At 39.7% G+C, this 26,879-nt stretch overlaps 1 protein-coding gene across 1 annotated transcript in view; it reads left to right on the forward strand.

Moving 5' to 3' along the window:
• nav1a (neuron navigator 1a) overlaps nucleotides 1-26,879 on the forward strand; it is a 225,200-nt gene that overhangs the window by 186,381 nt on the left and 11,940 nt on the right. Inside the window, exons 16-24 of the mRNA XM_060845494.1 lie at nucleotides 653-806; nucleotides 4,503-4,671; nucleotides 5,268-5,365; nucleotides 9,186-9,281; nucleotides 16,510-16,675; nucleotides 18,657-18,892; nucleotides 21,114-21,268; nucleotides 21,816-21,887; nucleotides 24,904-25,100. Coding sequence (XP_060701477.1) covers nucleotides 653-806; nucleotides 4,503-4,671; nucleotides 5,268-5,365; nucleotides 9,186-9,281; nucleotides 16,510-16,675; nucleotides 18,657-18,892; nucleotides 21,114-21,268; nucleotides 21,816-21,887; nucleotides 24,904-25,100 — 1,343 coding nt within the window. The remainder of the gene's footprint in view (nucleotides 1-652; nucleotides 807-4,502; nucleotides 4,672-5,267; nucleotides 5,366-9,185; nucleotides 9,282-16,509; nucleotides 16,676-18,656; nucleotides 18,893-21,113; nucleotides 21,269-21,815; nucleotides 21,888-24,903; nucleotides 25,101-26,879) is intronic.

Below are 26,879 nucleotides of genomic sequence, written 5' to 3' on the forward strand. Positions count from 1 at the left end.
ACTGTCGTAATCTGTCAATGCAACAATTTTAAAATTCTTATCCTTGTGTTCAAATGTTGTCCTGGCCTCTTTCAATCTATATATGTACCTTCCTCCAACCCTACAACATGTGAAGGTCATTGGTATCCCTGCGCTTACACCTCCTGTTTCCATTACTGCACCGCTGGGAGCCTTAGCTTTGCTGCTGACACCTGATTGTCTAGAATTTACCCTGTAAACCCCTCAACTTATCTGTCTATGTATATCTCGCTCTTTCTCTCTTTCTCTGTCTCTCTTTCTCTTTCTTTGTCTCTCTAATTCTTAAATGCTGTGTATTTGAACATTGCAAAACTCTTAATCTCCCCTTACATTACTAAGTGTGAAAATTGTGTTTTATTGTACAACTATGAAGTATATTGGATGTTTACAATGTTACAAGCTTAATATATTTACAGTTGTTCATGAAGTTAGATTAGAGAAAAGCCATGATTACATTAATTGATAAAATGGGATTGAGGGACTAAATAGCCTACGCTTGTTGCGTGTTCCCATTTGAGTTTCATTTTATTAATGACAGCAATTTAACTAAACTCATCATTCTAACTCAAATTTCTGATATGGTGTGAAAGCACTGCTGTTGTCCTGAGAAGAAAGTAAACTGTTTTTAATGCAGGGTCTATGATTCCCGTGAACCTGAGTTGAAGGAAGTATCAAACCTACGGAATGAGTTGTGGGATAAGGAAAGGAAATTAACAGATATCCGCCTTGAGGCTCTTAGTTCAGCTCACCAGCTGGAGCAGTTACGAGAAGCCATGCATAACATGCAGGTATGTTCCTTATTGAGTGAGGGAATCAATCCTGTACAAATGCAAACTGTATGCTTACTTTTGTCCGGTTATGAAGTACCTTTTTGGTCAAAATTGCCTTTTATGTAAGAACAGTTGGCATTAAGAGTTTTTGTCGAACCTGTCGTTTTTAAGGTGGAAGCTGCTAATATTTGCCTTGCTGAAGGACACATGAATCTGACAACAACAGATACTGTTCTCGATGAATGGATAAGCCCTCACCTGCATTTGGCAAGATTTGAGGGACAAGCTGGTATCTTCTCCACCAGCTTTTGTTGTTGGGAACCTGTTTCACTTTCTTATGGTCATAAGTCAAAACTCAGTTTGTCAGATTTATTTAACATTTGCCTTTGGATATGCCATTAGTGTTTTTCGTATATTTTGAATATTACTGAAAAAAGACTGTGTTGAAAGTTGTTTTTGGAATTTTGAAACAAATGGCTATTCAAACTAAATTATTTTCTAAGATTCAGTCTGAAGCACAACCTGATTTAAATTTAATTCTTGCTGCAAGGAATACTTTTGAAAATAAGACATTTTGAAAAAAAGGTTGATTAAGTATTGAGCAACTCTCATTGGCACATACACCAGATGGTAACGCACTGTGCATCACATGATGATAAATGCAGTGAAAACATGTTACATTGGTGAATATGTCAGAAATAGTTTTCATTTGAGACATTGCAGTAGTGAGAAAATGCAATCTTTTTAAAGCATTGTTCATAATATCATCTCACCTTTTCTTACATTATCCATGTCATTAAAATTACACTCAATATATGCCACAACATAACCAGTCTTCCAATCAGGTTTCCTACCTTTAGTATATCCTAAAGGTTTCTACAGAGAGAAAAGAAAAGTCTGAAATGGCAACCATGTTCATCCCACATTTAAAAGCTATTTTGAAACTTCCAATTACCATACACAGCTTCTCACCTGAGAGAACAGTGGGCTGCTGCATGCAATTTCTTCCAAATGATTCCTGAGAGTAATGGAAGAGAAGCCAAGATCAGACCACCCCTTCGTTTTCTTTTCCCTCCCATGAAGAAACATCCCTCCTTCATTCAGTACTTGACAGTCCAGTTGAAAGCAAAAATTGCTGTGCAGAAATCTGTTGTCAGAAATTTACATCCAGTTATTCTTGTATTATTGTCCATGCAACGTTGTCTTGTTTAAATGTGAGTTTTGAAGAATCAGACTTTCAGAATTGATTGTTGGAGAATATTTCTTGCAAATCTTCATGTGCCTGGTGGGATGATTTGCTTGGCACCTTACTGCAGTGCAACAGTTGATGTGGCACCTCCGGTGTGTATTTCGTAAGTTATATAACAGGCTTGACACAATCACATTGTAAAGTATAGCTAAATTGAGAACACAAGCCATTATATTTCTTGCTTTAACACTATTAACATTCTTACTAACATATTCTCTCAGACAGTACCAGCATAATGTAGCCATACTCACTATAGGGAATTGGTTAGCCCAGTTAGGTGGTTTGACGGTGTGCCAACAATGCAGGTTCAGTTCTTGTACCTGCTAAGGATCACCTTAACTGTGCCAAATTGACCCATTTATTAAAAGGAAGAGTTTCTCCATACCTACCATGACTGTACATCTCAACACTTTGTACAGGTCAGACTCCCAGCTAGCCCTCTCTTCTCTCAGGAAAACAAGCCCAGCCTATCATGTAGTCTCTCTTCATTGCTCCAACCCAGGCAACATCCTGGTGAATCTTTTCCACACCCTTTCTAGTGCAATCACATCCTTCCTATAGTGTGATGACCAGAACTGTACAAAGTACTCTAGCTGTGACCCGACTACCATTCTGTACATCTCCATCATAACCTAGTTTCTCTTGTGTTTAATGATTAGATTAACAAAGGTCAGTATCCTGTATCCCTTCTGAAGCAATTCATGTACCTGTCTTGCCTTCAAGGATATATGGACATATATCAAGTCCACTCTTGTTCTCTACTTCATAGGGCTCATGATCTGATATATCTTTCCCTCTAGCATTGCCTTCATGCCAGAGGATCAACTCTGGTTCAATGAAGGGTGAAAGGAGGGTGTGCCAGGGGCAGCAAGCATTGATTCCTGATGAAGGGCTTATGCTCGAAACGTCGAATTCTCTATTCCTGAGATGCTGCCTGGCCTGCTGTGCTTTGACCAGCAACACATTTGCAGCTTCCTAAAAATCTGGCATCAACCTTGAGAAGGTGAAATTACTGGACTACCTGCATGTCAAATAGTAGAATGAGCATGTGATAGAGCTCAGTACTCCCACGAACAATGGATCAGGCAAATCTTTGCAATACTGCCACATCTAGTTGTGAAATGGTAAGCTGATCTCCATTGAGGTGATGAGCACCTCACTGCATAAGACAAGGCTGAAACATTTGCATCTACCTTCAATCAAGGGAGGAGAGCACAATCCCCTTCTGAATCCTGAAGACCCCAGCATCGTACATGTAATTTTCAGCCAAATCAGTTCACTCCATGTGCTATCAAGAAACAACTGAAGTCCATTGATACTGGAAAGGCTGTAGGCACTGAAATACTTTGGAAATAGTACTGAAGACATCTGCTCCAGAATTAACTGTGCTACAGGGGAACTACAACACTTGGCAATGTGAAAAATCACCAGTACGTCCTGTACACACAATGTAGGACAAATCCAATCCAACTTAATTACCTGGGCCTCTCCTCAATTATCAGTAAAGTTGAGGATGGTATCACTGTTAGTTCTGTCAACACCATTTACGCAGCGATTGTGATAAGCAATAAATGCTACCTTTGTTCAGAATGCCTACATCCTGAGAAAAAATGTTTTAAAAACAAAGTGTGTTGAATTATGATAATCTGATTAAACAAATTTTTGCTGCGGCTTTGTAATTCACATTTTGAACAATATCTAAGACTACTTTTCTCAGAGCACAATATCTGCTTGAATCTGAATCATAATGATATTTTATTTTTAAAAGTTGTGATAGTGTGACTGAGTGAGAATTTTCTTTGCGTGTCATTTTTTCATCTATATTTTGTGAACCAAAGTTTGACGATTCAATGCTGTTTGACTGGAATGTAATAGTTCAATAATTGACTTCATGTTCTTAGTTATGTGACTACAACTGCATAGTTTGGTCACAGTAACTAAATGGGGATAAGTTTCCTTTTTAACAATTTCGGTAGAACCCTGATATTACGGATTCCTTGTCCATTGTAAAACTGACTGATTTCAGTTATATTGCTTTCAGTGAAATGTAAAGCAGTTGAGTTTGAGAGTGCATAGACTTTCTGCTTTGTTAGATCATCATCCAAGCAGCAAAGATGTGAAAGTACATAATTGCTTTCTCAATAATTGCAATAGTTCTCATTTGTTGAACAGTTGATAATATTTTTAAATTTTCTGTCTTCAGTCTTGAGGTGATAGATTTATAACAATCTGCATTATACGCCTCTAAGTAAAATCTGTTAAAGTATGAGGCTTCATCAGTTCTACTGAATAATTTTACAGAGAGCAATTTTCAATTCTTAGTATTGAAAATATCAAAACTCTGTCAAAGTAATATCGGAAGTGAGGACTTCAAAGACTTCCTTTTTATGATTAAATACTTGGTCTGTGATCCCAGCACAATAAGAGACAAATGTGTTCATTAAGTTGTTCTTGCCTTTCCCCAGGTGGAAATTGAGGCATTAAAACTGGAGAATGACCGTCTCAAAGCAGATACCGGCTCTGGGACATCACAGACCGTCACATTATCATCTGCCACCTCCTCTCCTCGGCGATCATTGGGACTCACCTTAGCTCACTCATTCAGTCTCAGTCTGACAGATTCCGTTGACCAAGGTAATGCTTTTGATCCACAAAACAGAAATGCCTCTGATATCCACTAACTCTCTCATCAGCTACAACACTATTAAGACTGCCAGAACTGACTTCATAATAAGTAAGGTCTTCACCTCTGGCATGCTACAGGAAGTCAGCTTGGAAAACTGAAGCAGCTGTCCCCCACAGCCAGCAGTTGTTATTTTTTTGTCATCTCCTCGTGTCATTGTTGCTTGGCCTCTTCCAGTTCAGCCTCCTATTTGATTTACTCAAGATTAATCAGTTTGCTTAAAAGGAAAAATTAGACACTGATTATAGAAACCTGACAGGATTCAGGTGCTCAATTACTTGACTTAAAATCTACATTTCACGATTACCCTTTAGTTCGGAAACTCCCTGATGTTTCCATGGCAATTTATTGTAAACCATAAGTCTGTCATGCTATTAAGCAATGTATTTGTGCCTACTTGGGGAGCTGTTCTCCTTCAATACAATGGAGTTTTTTTCCACCAATATTTGTTATAGATGTGTAATTAATGCAATATAAAAAGAATGCTGAGGTTTGCTCCCACTTGGTAAATGCACTTTTGAAGTATTTTGTCTTGTTTCCAATTCAGATGTATCACCAATGGATGGAGTGACTAGTTCATCCCTGAAAGAGGAAAGGAATGTTCGAATTGTGGTTCACCTCACCGAGGAACAGATTTGCAATGAAGTAAGATGCATGTTAATGTAGACATAGTTTGGAATTACGATATTATGTGTAAACATGATTGCTTTCTCCAGTCAAGGCCACGAATAGTTGAATCATAGAGCTCAATTTTACTGGGCACTCCACTCATGAGCAGAAGATTAGGTGGGGTATGATTAAATTAGGGCACCATGTCATTGGCAGTGGGCTCCCCACTGGCCCACTCATCCTGCCCATACCATAGTTTTGTAGGCATTAAGGGAGCTGTTGGGTGGATTGCTCATCTGTGGCCCAAGTGAGGCACTTGAGTGGACAATGAATGACCAGTTAAGGCCCTCATCCTGGTGCTGCTCCAATCTAATGGGCAATGGGACAGATTCCCACCATTATGTAGCCAAGTAGATTTAGCCTTGCCTTTTGGCATAGCTCCACTTGGATTCCAGACATACCTATGCCCACCGCTGAATGCCACCACCTTGATCTACTTGCAGTACCAGTGATGACCACTGCACCTGATTGGCGCTAGCAGTGTGCAGAGCTGCCAGCCTCCAATTAGCCCACAGCTCAGTGAAATGGAGAGACAGACTGAAGTCCTGCCTCATAGTAATCAAAATGTGATTCCCCTGAAAAAGTACAGTAAAGGAGCCAGCTAAGCAAAGATGGGATCGCTGTTTAAACTGAACACTGGGCTGCAGAGAGCCTGCCGTTTTGTAAAATCCAGACCATGTAGTCAGGACAATCTCTGGTTATTTTCCTTGATCATCAGCTGAAGTAGCTATTTGCAATGAGTAGACCTCTGCAGTCTTTGTGAAGGAGATAAAAACGAGTTGATGTTCATGATCCCATTTGCTATCACCAAGGGCACACATTCCTGTTGGATGTGGGCACAGTCAGGATCTTCTGTTATGACTTTTGTGTTTTCCACATCAAGATTTCATATCCATAAATTACTCTGCCAATATTTCTATGTTTGCTGCTAGTGGGTCAAGATTGGGAGGATGTACCCACCTATCTTAGCTTCCTTGTGAAGTATTCCATTATGAGTGAAAAGGCATGCAATGTTTAGCATCTAGGAAGTGGTATCCCAATGAAGAGTTAGCATCTTACAACAAGAACGAAGGATGAGAAAGTTTTGAATAAAAAAGTAGGGTGAACGAAAACAAACTCCTTGTTCTGTGTTTCATTTTTTTAAATGTATGAACCTTGATTGTCCATTGTTCTGTATTCTCCAAAGTCCAAATGAATTTTGCTGTAAGTTGGGAGACCAGATGGAATTGAGTAGCAAAATAGTTTCTTTGTTTCAGACTATGGTTCTTTCGCAGGCAAGCTGGCAGTACATGAGCTGAGCAGCAGGCTCATAACTTTCCCACTATGCTTGGCCACAGATTCAAGATTGCTGGTAAAACAGCTCCCCCGACAGGAATTATTGCCCATGAGCTTCAAAGATACAGCAATTTGCAGAATGCACTCAACTGTGGTGATGCCATCAGCAGTTTTCCCCTCATTGTTGTTAAAAGTGCTTGCATTGCAGACTGAACTGTTTGTTGATTTTCGTGCTCACCCCATTATTTGGATGGATGTGGTTGTCTTCTTAAAAAGCTCCCTTCTGGATTTAGTGGCTGCATTTATACACAGGTACTTAGGGACTCAAGTAGATCTGTGGTCACAGCAGGAATAATGGAGCTGAATGCTGGTAGAAAGGATTAATTCAGGACTATGTGGAGAGACAGTATCAGCCAAATTTACACAACCTGTCGTCCTAACTTAATCCTTTCAATTTCTGAAATAATTCTAGTGAATTTGCGCTGGTGCAAAATATATTTCCTGAGGTGCAGTGCCCAAAATTGAATAAATTCTTTCCATTGATTTGACTAAAGCCCTTCATAGCTGAAGTATAACATGCTCCCCTTTTGACAGTCATCTAATAAGACTATAATATATTGTTATATTATCTGATCTGGTTACTTTTTTTGTACTTCTGAACTAGTTTATGATTAATGTACAGTACGTGGAAAATCTTGACACTTCTGCAGTTCTCACCTTCTTCATTATTAAACATATATTTTGTTTTTTTTTGTTTAAATTGACCCTTGTATCATTTGCACACTGGATGAACAATATTAAATGAAGCATTTTATTGGGCAAAAGCAACAAACGGCCTCTTCGTGGTTAATAGCAAAAAAAGTTCATTGCGGTTTTAATTTATTGCAATGCAAGGCAAAAGAGTGTAATACAATTTTACTAGAATTAAAGAAATAGGCATCTCATGAATAATTTACCCAGTTGTCAGTTCTCACGTGAAATTATAATAAAATAAGACTATGATAACCTTGGTCTAAAACATCACAATTTGATTGACAATTAGCACTTTTCCTTCTTTCCTTCTCTCATCCAAAATTCAATCATAAAATTTTCATAATTACTTAATTGTTGTTGATCCAAACTGGTGAGAGTATGTTACGATGTGAAGGTGCCAGGTTGGACTGGGTTGAACAAAGTCAAAAATCACACTACACTAGGTTATAGTCTAACAGGTTTATTTGAAAACATTAGTTTTCAGAGCATTGAGCCTTCATCAGAGGTACAGAGGGAGGAGGCATTAGACACAGAATTTGTAAGTAAAAGCTCGAAGGGTCATACAACTGATGCAAATGTATTCAACAAACCTTAAATGGCTGACTCCCTCCCATTAAATCCTTAATCAGTTAGAAAGGAGATGCAGGTTTCAAATGATGAAAATGCAAATCCCAGAATTTCTTTCAAGACACTGCCACACCAGAGGTGACATATCAGGACAGACAATACATTTTAAGTGTGAGGCCTCCATCTGTGTGGAGTCAGAGTGGTTTTATTTCAAACCAGGAATTTATAAACCTGCTACACTGACTCACTGGGTCTACAGATTGTGTATGTTTTTTGACCAAAACAGAATGTATCTGCAAATGCAAATTTACCCCATAGACTTATGTGCATTTGTGTGTGCATGTGAGATAAAGAGTGGATGGGTTTAAAATTAGTGGTTATACTAAATAAGGCCAAGGAAATTTATTGATATTCCTCCTTAAAAGCCTAATTCAGTGTTAACTGGTGATGAAGTTGAAGCCTATTAACTCTTGCCACATTTGAACCCTTCTGGCATAACCATTGTAAGACAGTTCTATCCTTTAAAAGAAATTTTAACACTTGCAACTCCTCTAATGCTTGGCATTCTTAAATAGTAATTGAGGATAGATTAATTTTTGAATTCCCGAGCAAAATGACGGGAAACGTTATGACAACGCTCCCACATCATTTGCATTGAGTACAGATGTGACCGAGACTCCATTTCTTCTGAATCCCGTGCTAAAAAGAGGAAGCATGTAACACTGAGGATAATATTTTCTTGGTCTCTTAAAAAAACTGTCAGAACTTGCACTTTGCACAGTGCTGTTTTGATTTGAGGCAAAAATATCGCTATTTAAACATAAAAATATATGTTATTTCTTCAGCAAAACCAACAATTTCTCTATCATTTTAAGTAAGTTGGAATAACCTGTGTCTGATCTGTCTGGGAGTTGATGTTGAACTGGCTAATTGAACATCTTAGCTTGCAATCAAATCTTTTTGTTTCGTCCCCAGTGTTGTACAACACACTTGATATGTTTTGTTTAATGTGCAGACCTCATGAATTTCCAGACACTGGAAAAGACTTCCCTATTTCAATCCTCTAGCACCTTAAGCTCCAATTACAAAGTAACTGCATTTACTCCATATTTTGTGTGTGTGTGTGTCTGTGTGTGTGTCTGTGTTGTTTCAAACTATTCCAATCAGGGACATAATCCTACCTCTTTTTCTTCCCCAACAGACCCAAAAGCAGCAAGAATTTTTCATTGGTTCCACCAAAGTAAATGCAACAACTGACTGGACTATGTTAGATGGAGTTATCTGTCAAGTATTTAAGGTTTGTCTGCTTTATTGTTATATGAGATGACTTTTCTACCTAGCATCCTTCTGACAATTGTTTGCAGTGGAAGAATTCATGTATGTAAAGCTAGTGAGCAGCAGACTCCAATCAAGCTTCCCAATGCTGCTTGTCAGTCGAGGGCATCTGAATATCAGTCAGCTCAAATGACAAGCTGGATTGGGAGCAAGCCTTTGAAGGGGGGAAGTTTGGCAAGAGGGTTGTGAAACCAGAATGGGTCTGGTTATAATCAAAGTAGATCTGGAAAAGCTGACCTCAATACAAAAAAAAATGTAGGTGTTTGGACTCAGAATAGTATTTTGCAAAGCATTTCACACTTGATATGTGCCATTTTCAAATTTGGCAGGAAGCGTGCCTGAACTGAAATATTTTCTAGAAGAGGAGACCACTGCTCCAAGTGTGCATCTGGGCTCTAATTTCACCCTTCAATTGTACCGTGACACAACTTAGGATCATCGAATTTTACAGTAGAGAAGGAGAACATGTGACTTATCGAGTCTGTACCAGCTCCCACCAGAGCTACCTAGCTTGACCCATGCTCCAACTCTATCTGTATAGCCCTTTAACCTCATCACTTTCTAACATACATCCAGCTCTCTTTTGAAATCACCTCCTCCATTCTCTCGGGTGGTACATTCCATTTCCTCACAGCTCTGAGTCAGGAAGTTTCTCCTCCTCTCATTCTCTCTTGCTGACAGCCTTGAAATTGTGACCTCTGGTTACTGACTTACCAACAAGTGGAAACAGAATATCCTCTTTACCCTGTCAATAATCTTTCCTTGTATTTAAAATCCTTCATTGCTGGTATCATTCTAGTAAATCTCTTTCGAACTCTCTCCAGGACTGCAACCATCTTTCCTTAAATTCAGTGCCCAGAACTGAACACAATACTCTAAATGTAATCTGGCCATTGATTTGTAGAGGTGCAGCATCACTCCCTTGCTTTTATACTCTATGCCGCTATTCGTAAACCTAACTTGCTTGCCCACTTTTAGAGAATTATGCACATGATCCCCAAGTCCCTCTGCACCTTTGTAGAGTCTATTTACTCCAGTTGCCCCTTACCACTGTGTCTGTAAGGACAACTTTTCACAACATCTAGATTTCTGAGATAACTAACTGACATTCCTTTTACAGATTTTTTCCCTTGAGTGCATAAAGTCAAAATAAGATTTTATTTTTCTTTTTATAAACAGAACTGATGTTGCATTAATGTTTTCTGATGAGTAATCCAAAATCCCAGGCTAATGTTCTGGGGATTCAAGTTCAAATCTAGTCATAAAAGATGGTGAAATTTGAATTCAATAAAAAAAACTGTAATAGCAACATATAACCGCTATCAATTGTCGTATGAAAAGGAAAAGACTCTTTAATGTCCTTCAGAGAACAAAATCTTCCATCTTTACCTGGCATGGCCTAGTAAATGAATCAGTTCAAGGGTAATTAGAGATGGTCATAAACGAGGAGCGGCTGAGGATCCTGGGATTGTATTCATTGGAGTTTAGAAGATTAAGGGGAGACTTAATAGAAACTTACAAGATAATACATGGCTTGGAAAGGGTGGACGCTAGGAAATTTTTTCTGTTAGGCGAGGAGATTAGGACCCGTGGACACAGCCTTAAAATTAGAGGGGGTCAATTCAGAACAGAAATGCGGAGACATTTCTTCAGCCAGAAAGTGGTGGGCCTGTGGAATTCATTGCCGCAGAGTGCAGTGAAGGCCGAGATGCTAAATATCTTCAAGGCAGAGATTGATAGATTCTTGATGTCACGAGGAATTAAAGGCTATGGGGAGAATGTGGGTAAGTGGAGTTGAAATGCCCATCAGCCATGATTGAATGGTGGAGTGGACTGGATGGGCTGAATGGCCTTACTTCCACTCCTATGTCTTATGGTCTTATGGTTCCCCAGCCAGAAATTCTATGAATAAATAAAAAAAATTATTTCTTCTGCCTTGGGATGTAATTATGTATTATGTTTATGGTGTAATTAATATGTTAGAGCTGTTCCTGCTTAGGATTGTGATGTTGTTGCATTCATTCATAAATGATAGAGGTGGGTCTAACAATATTAATCAATGTTGATATTTCAGTTGTGAAAAGAAGAAATGCACTCATTTGTTCTATAAATGAATCAATTAGAATTGAATAGAGAGGGGGTGTTTTATTGCTGGGTGGGTTTTGTGGTGCTGTACACAGTCAAAAGAAGAGCAAATGTGTTTGGCAAATTTTAGTTGTGTGACAAAAATAAAGCAATAGTATGTTGTGTTCTGGATTAACAACCACTGACAGCTTTCGGTTAGGGTGTAAGTGCTGTCACCAATCTTCCTTTCTTGTCCAGAACTAGAAGGCAGAGGTTTAGGGTGAGAGGGGAAAGATATAAAAGAGACCTAAGGGGCAACTTTTTCACACAGAGGGTGGTACATATGGAATGAGCTGCCAGAGGAAGTGGCAGAGGCTGGTACAATTACAACTTTAAAAGGCATCTAGATGGGTATATGAAAAGGAAGAGTTTGGAGGGATATGGGCCGGGTGCTGGCAGGTGAGACTAGATTGGGTTGGGATATCTGGTCAGCATGGATGAGTTGGACCGAAGAGTCTGTTTCCATGCTGTACGTCTTTGAGTCTATGACTCTAGTCTTTGAAACAAATCATTAATCAGGTGAGACAATCTCTAGTGTGGCACTATAACATTAATTACTTTATTTTACCGATATCTTTTCTTGATCCAATTTTGTAATGTTATTTTGAACTATTATGCTTTGAATTGTGTTAGAATTCAGACACTGGTTGACAGTGATTTGATTGTGAACTTCTTTGTTCGAAGTTGTAAACCATGTGATCTAGTTCCATTGCCAAGTTTCATGCCTACGTTTAGTAAAGTTTTACTTTTCATGCTCCAAATATTTTTGTAAGATTTGCCACAGCATGTGAAGGATTCTTAAACTACGTAATAAAGCTGGACAGTTAAGCAATAAACTAGTCATTAAGTTTATTTGGTGGTCTCCAGCAGCACCAAATAATGGCTCCATTCTAACTATAAAATAGGCTTGTTTTGTGAAATGCTAGCATAATTCACTTGTTCCAAATACCTTATTCAAAATTAATGCAAGGCATATAGGCCTCTCTGCTGCTCTCTTTTCATTGCAGTTCCCGAGAGCAGGCCAAAAGATTGTGGAATTTCAGTGCAAGTATAGTCAGTGTGAATTGAGTTTAATGATCTCTTGCCCTGGATTAAAAAGAATCATACTGGATGTTAACCTCACCTGCAAAACAAGCTACGTCCCCAGATCTAGTTCACCACCATTGCACATTTCTGCCAATCACATGCCTTTTGCAGGCCTTCACAGTAGGTGTTAAACTTGACCTTTTTAAAGTGCAAAAAGGCCCTAATTGCCAGATTTTAAAGTAAGCTTTTGAATAAATTTTATGTAATTTAGTAACATAACAATTGGTTACTTAAAACTAGGTTACTTAGTGGTTTTTTTAAAAAGTTGGTGTTATGTGCGATAAACCAAATCTTATTGATCAAATTGCATGCACTAAGTTACCACACTTGCGTTTATTAAAGACTGTCTCTTGGTGAGTGTGTTTAAATTTTGCACTCTGCTGGACCCTGATACTCATTTGCTAAACTCAAGACTTAGCTTGAAGTATGAGCAGTGGCCTCCTATGTCCACCCTTAGTTGAGATAGCTGACCTCAGATAGTCTCAGCACACATATGCCCAGGCAAAGCATGCACTAGTCGCACATTTTGTTTTCGTACAGTTTATAAGTTCGGGAGCTTGCCTGAAGTGTTACTCCATTTTAGTTTCATTGCAGTCCATGTGTGTTTTTATCAAGATGGTATTGTAACTGCACCTGTCCAGTCTGCATTTTTAAATGGACCACCAGGTTGCTCCCAGTTCACTGATTCTCACTGTCTCGCTTGACCATTTTGTTCCTTCCCACTGCTGGTGAGGCCTTCAGACAGCAGTAATGAATGAGGGGGGAGTGAGAGAGGGAAGCACAGAAAGTAAGGCAACCAGAACGAATTAGTAAACAGGAGAGAGTAGTTGAGCAATTGATAGTGACGTACTTGTGAGTAAGAAATGTCAAATTAGAGGCAAGTAGAACAAGTAGCAAGTTGAAAGCAGACTTTTGGGCCAGTTATGTTCAAGGCAGCAAATAGGATTTTAATGTAGAGATTCCAGGCCAAGGACATAATCCATCTCATTACATGATTTCTTTTGGGAAAGGGATGTATATTTAACATATTCTCAATTATTTGGGGGAGGGGGGGCACATTAGGAGTGCAGAGTAAGAAATTGCTGGAGTTTATTTCATGGTTTCTGGGATGTGAGGTAATTTGAGGTTATGAAATCAATTAGCATTCCCACTTCCAATTGTTAGCCAGTACCAACAGCTGAAAGTTCTCACAATTACAGGCTGGACAGTCAGTGAGTTTAGGAAACAAACCAAATCTTGGAAAGACTGTGCAGGCAGCATCTATGAAGACTGAAATCGAGTCAGTGTTTCAGTTTGATGACCTATCTTTAAGTGATAGCAAGGTTGGCCTGCCTTTGGCACTCGCTCGTGATCAAACATTCTGCTGACAGGCATTACCGAGCCTCATGTGAGTGGTGACCAGCCAAGCAACGTAACTGGCAGCAGTTGGCTGGCATGCTGCCAGAACTCAGCAAGGAATTCAACTGTTCAAGAGCAAATTGGCAATAAATATATTCTGCTCTGCAGGCCAATGCACTTCTGAATTGCATACGTCTGTGCATTCTGTGTGCTGGAAGATCTGGCCAACACTGTGCCCCTCATTATCCTGTTGAGTCACTGGCAGTATCCAAGCTTTACTGAACGCAAGAATATAATTCTGATTTCCATGTGAGTTTTCCATAATTGTCTTTGAGGAGCTTGTCTCCTTTGCACCAGAGTCCACTATCAGGGAGGTTTGTTGTAGTGGGTGCTAACAGAAGAAGAGAAAAAATTGAAGGTTTGAAAAAAAAAGACAATATCCACATAACCAATGCATCAAACCAACACTTTTATACTTAACTTCTTGCCTCCTGTTTTGAAATTAAGGAGATAGTCCTGTACTCACTGTCCAATCTGCAATTGTGGAATCAGCTGTTGGTACTGGCTAACAATTGGAAGTGGAAATGCTGATTGATTTCATGACCTCAAATTACCTTACATCCCAGAAGCCATGAAATAAACTACAGCTCTTTCTTCAGCACGGAGTGCACAGTCCCACCACTTGTGTGCAATGGAATACAGTTGCCCATTTTGTAAAGAAGGGGTGAATGTTTTGGAGGATGGAGGTCTACTTGCTGAAGGATTGACAACTTGCCAACATTCAATGCCAGTGTCCCCTTAGAATCTGATTCAAGCTCAAGATATTGGGCCGGTGCAGATTCCAGAAGCTGCAGCTGTCACTCAGGATCTGTTGGGATCTGGATCCACTGTTACTGAAGTAGTGTTGGATTATAATTCCATAAGTAATTTCAAAAGGCAGTTGCCCAGGTACTAAAACCACACTTTGTCACTCAGGGTTCTGACACAGTCTAAACTGTGGACCTACTAAAATCAGTGAGTATTTTAATATTCACATTCCCTGTCACTGTGCGAACATTGAACAGTACAGCACAGTAAGGCCTTTCAGCCCTCTATGTTGTGCTGACCTTTTATCCTACTGTAAGATCAAACTACCTGACATAACCTTCCTTTTTTTTTCAAAAAAAAGGTACACCAGTTCAATCAAATATGACTGGGTTATTACTGTCAGTGATTATTTTATGAACAACTGAATATGTCCTTAAACAGTGGTGCTATTTTTGCCGAGTACTGTCAACTGAATATTTTAAATAAGATTTATTTTTAGTTTCCACCTTCAATTATGCGCTCTGCCTTACACACATCATGGACTCTGACAACTCAGGAAGGTGGCTTATCACCAACTTCTTGGGGGTAATTATGGATGGGCAATAAATGCTGACCTTGCCTGTGACACTTTTTAAAAATGCCTCACTATTTAGATAAGCACAGGTTGATTTTTTCCCAGTTGCCCTGGAGGAGATGGTGGGGAGCTACCTTCTTGAGCCACTGCAGTCTGTGATATAGGTACACCCATAATGCTGCTCGGAAGGGCATTTTGACCCTGGAACACTAATGGAAGGCTGCTATAGTTCCAAGTCAGTGTGATCAGTGGCTTGGAGAGGAACTTGCTAGTGGTGAAACTGACATGCATTTGCTGATCATATCTTACCGATAGAGATCACAGGTTTGGAAGTGGGCAGCTGCTGCATTGCACTTTGTATATGGTGCAGACTGCTGCTACTCTGTGCCAGTGTTCGACAGAGTCGATGTTTAAGGTGTGGATAAAGTGTTATTTCAGTGAGCTCCATTGTCCAGGATGATGTCAAGCTTCTTGAAGCCAAGCAAGAGGAGGGTATTCTGTCACACTCCTGACCTGTTTCTTTAGATGATAGATAAACTTTAGAGAATCAAGAGGTGTGTTACTACAGCATTCTGACCTTGTGAAGATGCAGTTTAGATAGCTGGTTCCAGGCTACTTCCTGATGAAGTGCTCCTCGGATGCTGCCTGACCTGCTGTGCTTTTTAAACACAACTATAATCTTGACTCAGTTCACTCATGTTAATGGTAACCTCCCTGATATTGCTACAGGGGATTCTGCAATAGTAATGTCACTGCCTGTCAAGGATAGATGGTTAAATTCTCTCTTGTTGGTGATGGTCATGACTGTCATGCATAGTTGTTACTTGCAGCTTGTCAGCTCAGACTTGAATATTGTCCTATACTTGCTGCATGCGTTGCTTCAGTCTCTGAGTAGTCATGAGTGTTTTAATAACCGACTCCTCTAATAAAGCAAAGGATCAGATATGTTTACTTAATAGCCTTATCATGTTTTCTTGAAAGTTTGTGTACATTTTACAGAGAGGTATCTCTGTTTCTGCACTTTCTTTAAATTAACTCAATCTCGCTTTACAGAAATGTCTGAACTGCTTCAAATGAAATAGAGAACCAAGTGCTTACTTTGTATTTGAAGATTCAATTCAAATTTAAGGTTCAACAATGGTTTTAATTGTAATTACATTTACTGTATGCACAAAATAGATACCTACGAAATTTTGCACAAGTTAAACAAAATATTCAGTAAAATGTGTCCCCATCTTATGAGGCTGTACTTTTCTCATAGGACTACATTACAAAGGTGGATCCAGTTTCTAGTCTTGGATTGAACACAGACGCCATTTACTGCTACAGCATCGATCACGTAAAACGTGTATTTGGAACAGATGCACCAGACATGCTGCCCTATAGATATATGGGAAAAGATTCCACATTCTCTGTAACTTTGAAAGGTCAGTGAATAAAAGAAATAGCACACAATTTCCAAACACTTCGCTCAAATTTTACCCTTTTTTTGTTATAAAATGTGCTTGCTTTTCGTTGATGATCAGTTCAAGATTGTTGGTCACTGTTTTGATTTTTGGGAGTCATAGAGAATGTTTGTGATACTTTGAGAGTTGTAATGGTCTAGCTGTATCAATGAGTCTCTATTTGTGCTGAGACAGACTCAATAATATCAACCCAAATGAAACAGTTCCAAGATCATCATTATTTAGACATGGCATAACCACACAACATTGATTATCAGAGACAGAAAATATTTGGCTGGTTCTGCACTTGAGTATCTACCCAGTATCCAAATAATTATGATTTCAAATATTTTAAAACATCTGTTATACCTGTTATAAACTATTTAAGTACCATCTGCATTTTTGTAACACCTTTGAAAGTTTGCTGGCATCTATCTCCAATGCATTGATGCCACTCAGGACCCCGTGGCTCTGCACAGCCTCTAACCCAGGCTCCATTTACTCTGATTCTCTGCTGTTCCAGCTGTTACCATCCCCCCCTACCCTATGCCCTGGCTCCCCACTGCTGCTTCCCTGCTTTATTAATCCCAGCCAGCTTTCTGTACCCCCTGGGCTCCTCCTTTTTAAGATGCAGCCTCTGATCTTTTCTACTGTGCCCTGGATATCCAGCTTCCCTTTTCATGCCAATCACAACCCCTTCCAGCACATAGCATAATCGGGCTTAGAAATGCTGCGTTAAATAAGGAGACCTTTGAAAATAACAGGAGGCTTATTCCCCATGCCCATGATGCACGGTACAGTGTAAACATGATGAGTCAAATAGAAAGCAAAGTGTTGTAGAAACTCAGCACCTCTGATAGTTCCTGTGGAGAGAGAGAAAAAAAATACAAAGCTAACATTTCAAGTTTGATATGAGTCATCATCTAAATTCAAGCCAAGTTGGGTCCAAATTGTCAGCAATTTCCACTAACAGAATGACCCTTAATCAATCAAAATTCCTGATTGGTAACTCCAGATCGGTCAGCTGAGCTTCGGCCAGTTGGACCCGAGTTAGACCAGGCAACAGAGCAAAATAATAGAAAAGCCATCTTTAATGTCCGATCCCTGTCTCTGTCTCCCTGCAATACCTCCTCCCCCACCCTCCCAGGACCCCGCTGGTCAGTTTAAGGAGGTTGATGACCTAGACTCTGAATACTGTACTTGCCTGTTTCCCCTCCTGTTTGTCTAGCTGCAACAACAAAGGCTGCACAGTTGCTCCTGGATTTTGCACTCCAGTAACAAAACGCTGAAAACATGTTTGACTGCATTGACGATGTTACGGACTGTATCACAATCATCTGAAGACCACGCCATTAACAGGAAGAATTTACTGATTTTTTTTTCCAGAGCTAACTTCGAGCAATGTTCATGATTTTTACTGTAAAAATTCAGGCCATTTTAAGATCTGAATAAATAGTACAATAAGGATCCCAATCGCATGCTTGCTGTGCCACTGTATGTTCATTTTGTTTTTGACACGAGGTGAGCTGAAACCAATTGCAAATGGGCTTCCTTGGCTTTCCCAAAGCTCAGCTTAACATGAATTTGTGGGCAGGCCCCCTGCAATTCAACTTGTTGAAATTTTATTGTCAATGTGCCCTTCCAATTGCACTGTTACTGCATAATGCAAGGAAAATCCCTTTTGTGATGTCAACAGAATTTTTTTAAATTTAAGCCTAATATTGCAAATTTTGGAACCAGATGCAACACAAAAAAAAGTCTAAGTGGCAATTGCGAAGACAAACTTAGCTGGTACTTTATATAGGAAGGTTATGACATTAAAACTCACAGATCTATTAATGAATGCGCAATATAATGAGTTGCTAGTAGGTAGAGCATGATTTAAGCTTTCTTTGTGCATTGAACAATATTTGAAAAAAAAAGGATGTATTTTGGAGAATTAATCCAACTGGTTTTCTTTCAGGATTGAAAGAGAAAAGTGTGGACAGTTTGGTTTTTGAAACCCTAATTCCGAAACCGATGATGCAGCATTACATCAGCCTTCTCCTGAAACATCGAAGGCTTATTTTGTCAGGGCCCAGTGGGACTGGGAAGTCCTACCTATCCATTCGCTTGGCCGAGTACTTGGTTCAGAGATCAGGACGAGAGGTCACGGATGAAATCATTGTAACATTTAATATGGACACACATTCATGCAAGGTAATTATAAGAAGGTATTGCCAGTTGATGAAACTCCTTTGTGTAGTTTCTTTGTCTCCCAGACGTTGCAGAAATGGAGTGACTTGAAATTTTAAATCCGTAGGCATGCAGAATTATTTTCTTTCATGTGCTCTGAATTGTTGCATGTTTAAGTCTGTGGCGAAACAAAGCTCCATTATGCCTCAAACAGAGAGATTTCTGTTTTCTATTTGGTTTCTCGATGGCGGCGTCATTAAACAAGATAATGTGATTTAAAAACTGACTGAAGTCAGCTGTATTTTTAAAATGGGTCTTTTGTCATTGTCTGTGGAAGCCAAGTACACACAAGTGTGTAGCTGGAAAGCAGGAAGAATTCCAGAAGCTCAAATCTTGTTCTGCCAAAAAGACAGAGCAGGATTTTATGTTCACTGTCTGATTGTACCCTGACCCCAATTCCAGGGTCAGGTTTTGTTCAATAAAATTGATATGTCCCCTTGGAAGATTCAGCCAGCTGGTTGAATATAGGATGCCACAGCATGTGACAGTGGCTGGGACACAATCCCAGCTTTCCTTGGGTCAATCACTCATTTACAAGGATACCAGCCTTACCTCCTTCTCCAACATTCATTCCAAAGTGGGGGAGCAACAGAAGGAAAAACAAGTCACCATCCCAGGTAGGAATGGAATTTCAAGAGCATGGCAAATGTAATTTAAAATTAAAGCCATATAAGCATTAGAACCCTTGTCAATCACACTTAAAGAGCTCTATTCATCATTGGTCAGGTAAGTTGAAAAGAATGCAAATTGAAAAGTTCTCTACTTGCCTCATACTCTGCTTTTATGTAAATGTTTTGTAAATAAATCAGTTTAGCTTGAGAATTGTGGTCTGACAGTGGAGTCAGAATGTCATCAGAGAATAGTCAGTGGTGCATAATACTGTGAAAAAGATAATTGTGGGTATTATGTCATGGTACTCAATTCGCGCAATGGATTCTGTCCAAATCCTGTCACTCAGTGTATTGGAGTCATGGAGCTGTCTATGGAACCTGTTTTTTCCAGTGTGTGGTGAAAGTTAAGGGATTGGAAGACAGCCAAAATTGTAAAACTGCTTGCTTACTTCATACTGCTGTTTGGAGATAGAATAACCAAATTGCACTCAAACTTACCAACTTTGATTAGATTAGAAAGTAGCCTGGGCTTCTTTTCTCTAGAAGACTTAAAATATAAGCTTCAAATTTTGAATGGGTCGTCTAGGTGTTGTATTATGTCTCATGATTAGTACTATTATTACTATTATAGCATGTGACCTAAGGGTATAAAAGTCTCAAATGCAATCATCTTTGGGATCACTTGAGGTAGGATGTAATTGAAGCATGCTTTTCTTTGGAACTGAATAGTTTAATCTGAGTTCAGACGCACTGCTTGTATATGTAATATTTGTATATATTAGTTAGCTGTAATAAATGTTCTTTTCTTCAATGTGCCAGCAGTGGTGCATTTATCCAAAACCAGTTTCTAATATTACAAGTGAGAATATGAGCATTGCCTCATCATGTAATAAAGACCGTGCTGGAGGCACAACCCGCATGAGTATATTAGTTGTCAAGAAAGTGCTCATGAGGAGACCAAAATCTGGAGCATGAGATCTAACGTAGTCACCAAAACAATCCAAAAGAGAATTTTGGAGAAACATCTTCTTCACATGGTAGAATTTGAACATTGTTATCAAGTGGGATAATTGAGACCAAACATACAGCACGTAATACCAACGGATGAAGGCCAATGCTGATAGGGTTGGACAAGAAAGAGAAAGAGACTCATGTGAAACAAAACTGCAAGTCTGAGTGGTGGGCTGAATGGCCAGTTTGCGCTATATAATCTATGCAGAATAGAGCAGAAGGCAGTGAGTTGAAATTGCACTCTCTGGCTATTATTTAACTTTTCTTCAAAATGGCTGACCAATATCATTGAGAAGTATCAACTCAGTTATAATTGGCAACAAAAAATTTGAAGTTTTGCTGGACTTGAATATTTGGAGCCATATTTCAAGACTCTCAAAAACTTTAATGTCATTGGTTTAAAGAGAGTTTGTAAGGAGAAACAAATTAGTCCGGATGAACATGATGTAATTTTATAAATTAAGTGAAACCACTTTGGAGCCTCGTTCATTAATACTTTTATATTGAAAAATCCAATCCAAACATCATTTGTTTTTTAAAACATATTTGTTTTATTTCTGTAGGATTTGCAGCTGTATCTTTCCAATCTTGCCAATCAAATTGACAGAGAAACCAGCACTGGGAATGTCCCATTGGTGATAATCCTTGATGACCTCAGTGAGCCGGGTTCCTTGAGTGAACTTGTCAATGGTGCTCTTACATGCAAATATCATAAATGGTTTGTTTTTTTCGATCTACTAATGCATGCTATGACTCCTTTACAATTAAATATACATCAAATTGTTAAAAGCTTGTAGTAAAACCTAGCGTTTGTTGGGAAATCACAAAAGTCAAAAGCTCCAGAGTAACAAGGCAGTTCAGTGTTGGACTAAAGTGATTTGCAGTGTTATTGCTAGAGTAACAGGACACAGAACATACAGCTTCTTTCATTACTTTCACACCAAAAAAGTGGAACATCTAAACAATGTGCACAAACCACCAAACTTTTATCATTGTGAGCTTAAAAAAAGCTGCAGTGCTTCAAACTATGAAATGATTATTAAATGTAGATGTTGTCAACTGTTTGTGCACTACATCTCTTACACTGATTTTTCTGAGCATCACCAGTCTTTCTAGCCGGAGCTATTCTAAGTGTTAAATAGGTATTCAAAAACTCCATGCTATTTGCAACTAAAGAACATGCATTTCAGACAATCCTGAAATTGATAACCATTTAACATGGCAGTTTAAACAGTGTATTTTCTTTTGTTTTTCTTACAATATAGCCCATATGTAATTGGAACGACTAACCAGCCTGTCAAAACAACACCAAACCATGGCCTTCACCTCAGTTTCAGGTAAAGTGCAGATCTGTGTATGTACTAAGTAGAATTCATACCTTTTTCATCGGGTGAGTTGGACCTTTCATAAAAGAAAAATAAATGAATAAATCTCAGACTAATTTAGGCCAAATCTTTCCCTAACTGAATGTTTGAAATCAAAATAAACCATACTGATCTGTCAATCACTGAAAGGAAAATAGCGGGTTAATGTTTTGGTCTCAACTTGCCATGATGCCATACAATGAAGATTTGTAAAAATAACGAATTAATTACAAATTAGAACTCTTACTTGTTTATTTTTTTCTGATCTTTATCTCCCTTGACAGTTTTTCTGTATTCTGCAGCACCATTTGATTTTCATGCACATGTCTCGATGTCGAGAAACGAAAATTGCTGGAGAGACCCAGGATCAGTAAAGAGAAAACATTTAGTCCAGTGTCTTCTCTTCAGAACTGGTCACAGCACAGGAACCTTTGTATTTATGTTGCTGATAGGATTGAAAACAGAAAAGGAGTGAACAGATAGAAGGAGAGGGAGCCCAGAGAGAGGGGTGGGGGGAGCAAGAGAGAGAGAGAGGAGGAGTGAGGGAAAAGAAAGGAGTCAAGATTAGAGTGGCACTGGAAAAGCGCAGCATCCGAGGAGCAGGAAAATCGACGTTTTGGGCAGGAGCCCTTCATCAGGATTTTCCTGCTCCTCGGATACTGCCTGACCTGCGTTTTTCCAGCGCCACCCTAACCTTGACTCTAATCTCCAGCATCTGCAGTCCTCACTTTCGCCTGGGAAAAGAAAGATGTCAGGCAAAGGGTTTGTTGGTAATAAGCAAGAGAGAAGAGAAGCTGCATAGGTGATAATAATGATTTGGAGGATCCAGTGTTGGACTGAGGTGGACAAAGTTAAAAATCACGCCACATTCAGTTATAGTCCAACAGATTTATTTGGAGGCACTATCTTTCAAAGGCTGCTCCTTCATCAGGTGGTTCATCAACCACCCAATGAAGAGGCAGCGCATCAAAAGCTAGTGCCTCCAAATAAACCTGTTAGACTATAATCTGGTGTGTGATTTTTAGCTTAAATGATAACAGGTACAATGAGTAGGTGAAAATGGGTTGGCTTTTTTCATGACAGGACCTGTGGTGTGAGGCAAGATAATAGACAACCTAAATACTACAATTTCCTATCTACAATCAATTCTGAAGAAGGGTCACTGGACTTGAACTGTTAACTCTGTTTTCTCTTCACAAATGCTGCCAGACCTGATAGGTTTCTCCAGCAATTTCTGCTGTTGTTTGTTTCAGATTGTACAGTTCTTTGTTTAATTTTATTTAAAATGTCTGGAGCTAGAGAAGGCTTAAGTGGAGGGAAGAATTTAGTATGGTACCCAAATAAACGTGATTTGACCTCAACCAAATGCCAATAGAAGTGTCTTTCTTTCCTCCCTTCCACTAGTTCAGTGCTGTGATGGTTTTCTGCTTACACTAAGGGCTTGTACCCAAGCTGTCCTGGAAATATGCCTCATAACATTCCATGCAAACTTCAGAAGAGCTGATGGCTGGACAAATCAAGTTTTATTGAGGAAACACAACTAATCCTGAGGAACACATTGAGTACATTCCAAGAGATGTCCATTTGGTTCTTGAATAATTCATTCATGGGACATGGGCGTCACTGGCTGGCAGTATTTTTATTGCCTGTCTCTCGATGCCCTTGAAAAGATGGTGGTGAGCTGCCTTCCTGAACTACTGCAATCAATGTGCTGTGGGTTGACCCACAACGCCATCAGAGAGGAAATTCCCAGATTTAGACTCCGCAATGCTGAAGGAATGGTTGTATGTTTTCAAGTCCGAATAGTGAGTTGCTTGGCGGGGAACTTGCAAGTGGTGGTGTTCCCATGTACCTACTCTTCTTGTCCTTCGAGATGGAAGTGGTTATGGGTTTGGGAAGTGCTGTCTGAGGATCTTCGATGAATTTCTGTAGTGCATCCTGTAGATAGTTCACACTGTGCCCTATAGATGGTGAACAGGCTTTGGGGAGTTAGGAGGTGAGTTATTTGCCACAGTATTCATAGCCTCTGACCTGCTTTTGTAGCCATTATGTTTATGTGGTGAATCCATTTGAGTTTCTTGTCAATAGTAATGCCAAAGATGTTGTTAGTGGGGGATTCAGCGATGGTAATGCCATTGGTGTTCAAGGGATGGTGGTTAGATTGTCTCTTATTTGCAGGTTGTCATTGCCTACCTTTATGTGTCATCAAAGTTATTTGCCAATTGGAAGCTCAAATCTGGATATTGTCCAGATCTTGTTGCATTTTACGTAGATGGTTTCAGTGTCTGAAGAGTTGTGAATAGTGCTGAACATTATGCAATTGTCCATATGAGTGGTTGATAAAAAGGGGCCAGTTTTATTCAGGAGCTCACTATACTTTTGAAGTAACACTTGCTGCTGTAGTATTCTTGGCTGGTAGATCTCCTAGCAGCTTGTGGTGTATCTGAGCTGACTATGCAAGCAACCTCATCCCTTGAGGTTTGGTGCAGATTTCTGTCTTGGATTAATTGGAAGTTCAGTTTTGCTGTGTTTGCACCAGCAACTCCCAAGGAATTAAGGGCTGTATGTTTTAGAAGTCAAGTCAAAACCTTCTTAAATTGTATTATACTTTGATTTTAGCATACATAATATTTGGAGGTTTTTTTTACTTAAAATTAAATTCTGCGAAGAATTGTTTTATAAAAGTTAAAGAAAAGGCAAACTGGACAATTAACAGATTGAAGTCCCAACATTTTCTTTACAATACAATGAGACAGTTGGGCTCCATTGAACTAATTACATGTTCTTCAGTTGAACAACAATAATTGCAGAAAATCAGTTGATGAATTGTATTTGATGAGTAAGGAGTATTTCTCTTCCTTTTATGAATATGAATAATTGTGGTATTATTCTCCTGAGCTTGTACCAAAACAAAATATTTTTTCCCATAGTACTTTCTTTATCTGCAAACAGAAAATATTAAATGACAATGCTTAATTTTGATCTCTAGGCTGGTGCCATTTTCAAACAATGCAGAGCCTGCCAACGGATTTCTAAGTCGCTATTTACAACGGAAACTGATTGAATCAGAAAATGTTGCAAATGCAAACAACAATGAAATCCTCAATATTCTTAACTGGGTGCCAAAGTTATGGTACCATCTCCATACATTTCTGGAAATGTATAGTACATCTGATTTCCTTATTGGTAAGTGCTCGTGCTTTGGTATTAAAGATCACTTGATGTCCATCAGTGACTGATTCTTTAACTTATTGTCTGTTAATTTGCTAGAAAGGCATCTAAATCTTAATATTTTAAAGTTCATGTGTTTTAGTCATAATTCGTCTTGTCAGTGTCTTACTTTGAAAACTTCTTGTGAAATCTAGCTGGGTCTATGAAAAATGTTTGAATTAATAAACAGCCCTGACATTTTCTCTCAATTTGCTAATGTCCTGGGCAACAGCATCAGTTAGTGTGTGCTCTTGACTATCAACTACAAAGCCAGTGAGAAATGCACACTAAACCTTTGAAGAGGGTACATCAGACCTTATGCCAGTTGGGCAGTTCCACAAAAGTTGAGAGCCTTTGTCTAGAATCGGGTCCCTGTCGGTGAAAATCCTCCTAAACAGAAGCTGACTGACAGATCCTGCACTCAACAGCCACTCGTAGGAGGCAGTGGCTGCTGACCAGGAAAAAAACAGTGTTGATTTGTGGAGATATGGGTTGTTGTGGGGAGGTCCAGGGTTGAGAGTTGAGGGATGCCATGGAGTTGACCACAAGTGCAGTGGTGATGGCTCTCAGCAGCCTCTCCCTGCCCTCCATAACACTTTGAGTGCCATTATGATCAAGTGCTCCCAACCCCTCCTAGTTGATGTTCAGCCGCGTTGTTTTTGACTTTGGGATTTCAGCGTTTCCGAATAGAGTAGGGTTGTATATATAAGCCAGTCTTCAGGGGAGCTGACGACTACCAGTAGGCCATTCATCTTCTTAAGCTTACTCCACCATTTAATCAGGATCGATCTATGCCTTGATGCAATTGATCTGCCTTTGATCCCAGCGATTTGAAGGAAGTGAGGACTGCAGATGCTGGTGATCAGAGTTTAGAGTGTCATACTGGAAAAGCACAGCCGGTCAGGCAGCACCTGAGGAGCAGAAGAATCGACGTTTCAGGGATAAGCCCTTCATCAGGAATATCTGGGGTGCCGAAGGGGGCTGACAGATAAATAGGAGTGGGGAGTGGGGCTGGGGGGAGGTAGCTGAGAAGGTGATAGGAGATACATGTGGGAGGTGATGGTGATAGGTCGGAGCAGAGGGTGACACAGATAGATGGGAAGGAAGATGGACAGGTGGGACAGTTGAAGAGAACGGTGCTGAGTTGGAGGGTTCGATCTGGGATGAGTTGGGGGGGGGGGGGGGGGGAAGGGAATTTGAGGAAACTGGTGCATTCGCCATTGATGCCGTGTGGTTGGAGGATTCTAAGGTGGAAAATGAGGCATTCCTCCTCCATGCATCAAGTGGCTAGGATTTGATAATGGAGGAGACCCAGGACTTGGTGGAGTGGGAGGAGGAGTTCAAGTGGTTGGCCACAGGATGGTGGGGTTGTTTGGTGAGTGTGTCCCAGAGATGTTCTCTGAAATGTTCTGCAAGTAGGCATCCTGCCTCCCCAATGTAGAGGAAACCACATCAAGAGCAACGGACACAGTAGATGAGATGCTGGAAAAACACAGCAGGTCAGGCAGCATCCGAAGAGCAGATTCCTGATGAAGGGCTTTTGCCCGAAACGTCAATTTTCCTGCTCCTCGGATGCTGCCTGACCTGCTGTACTTTTCCAGCACCACTCTGATCTAAACTCTGGTTTCCAGCATCTGCAGTCCTCACTTTTGCACAGTAGGTGAGGTGTTTGGATGTGCAGGAAAATCTCTGCTGGACATGCAAGGATTCTTTGGGGCTTTGGAAGGAGGTGAGGAGGGTGGGTGTCGGAGCAGG

Source organism: Hemiscyllium ocellatum, chromosome 26 (assembly GCF_020745735.1).
Source record: "Hemiscyllium ocellatum isolate sHemOce1 chromosome 26, sHemOce1.pat.X.cur, whole genome shotgun sequence".
Taxonomy (NCBI): domain Eukaryota; kingdom Metazoa; phylum Chordata; class Chondrichthyes; order Orectolobiformes; family Hemiscylliidae; genus Hemiscyllium; species Hemiscyllium ocellatum.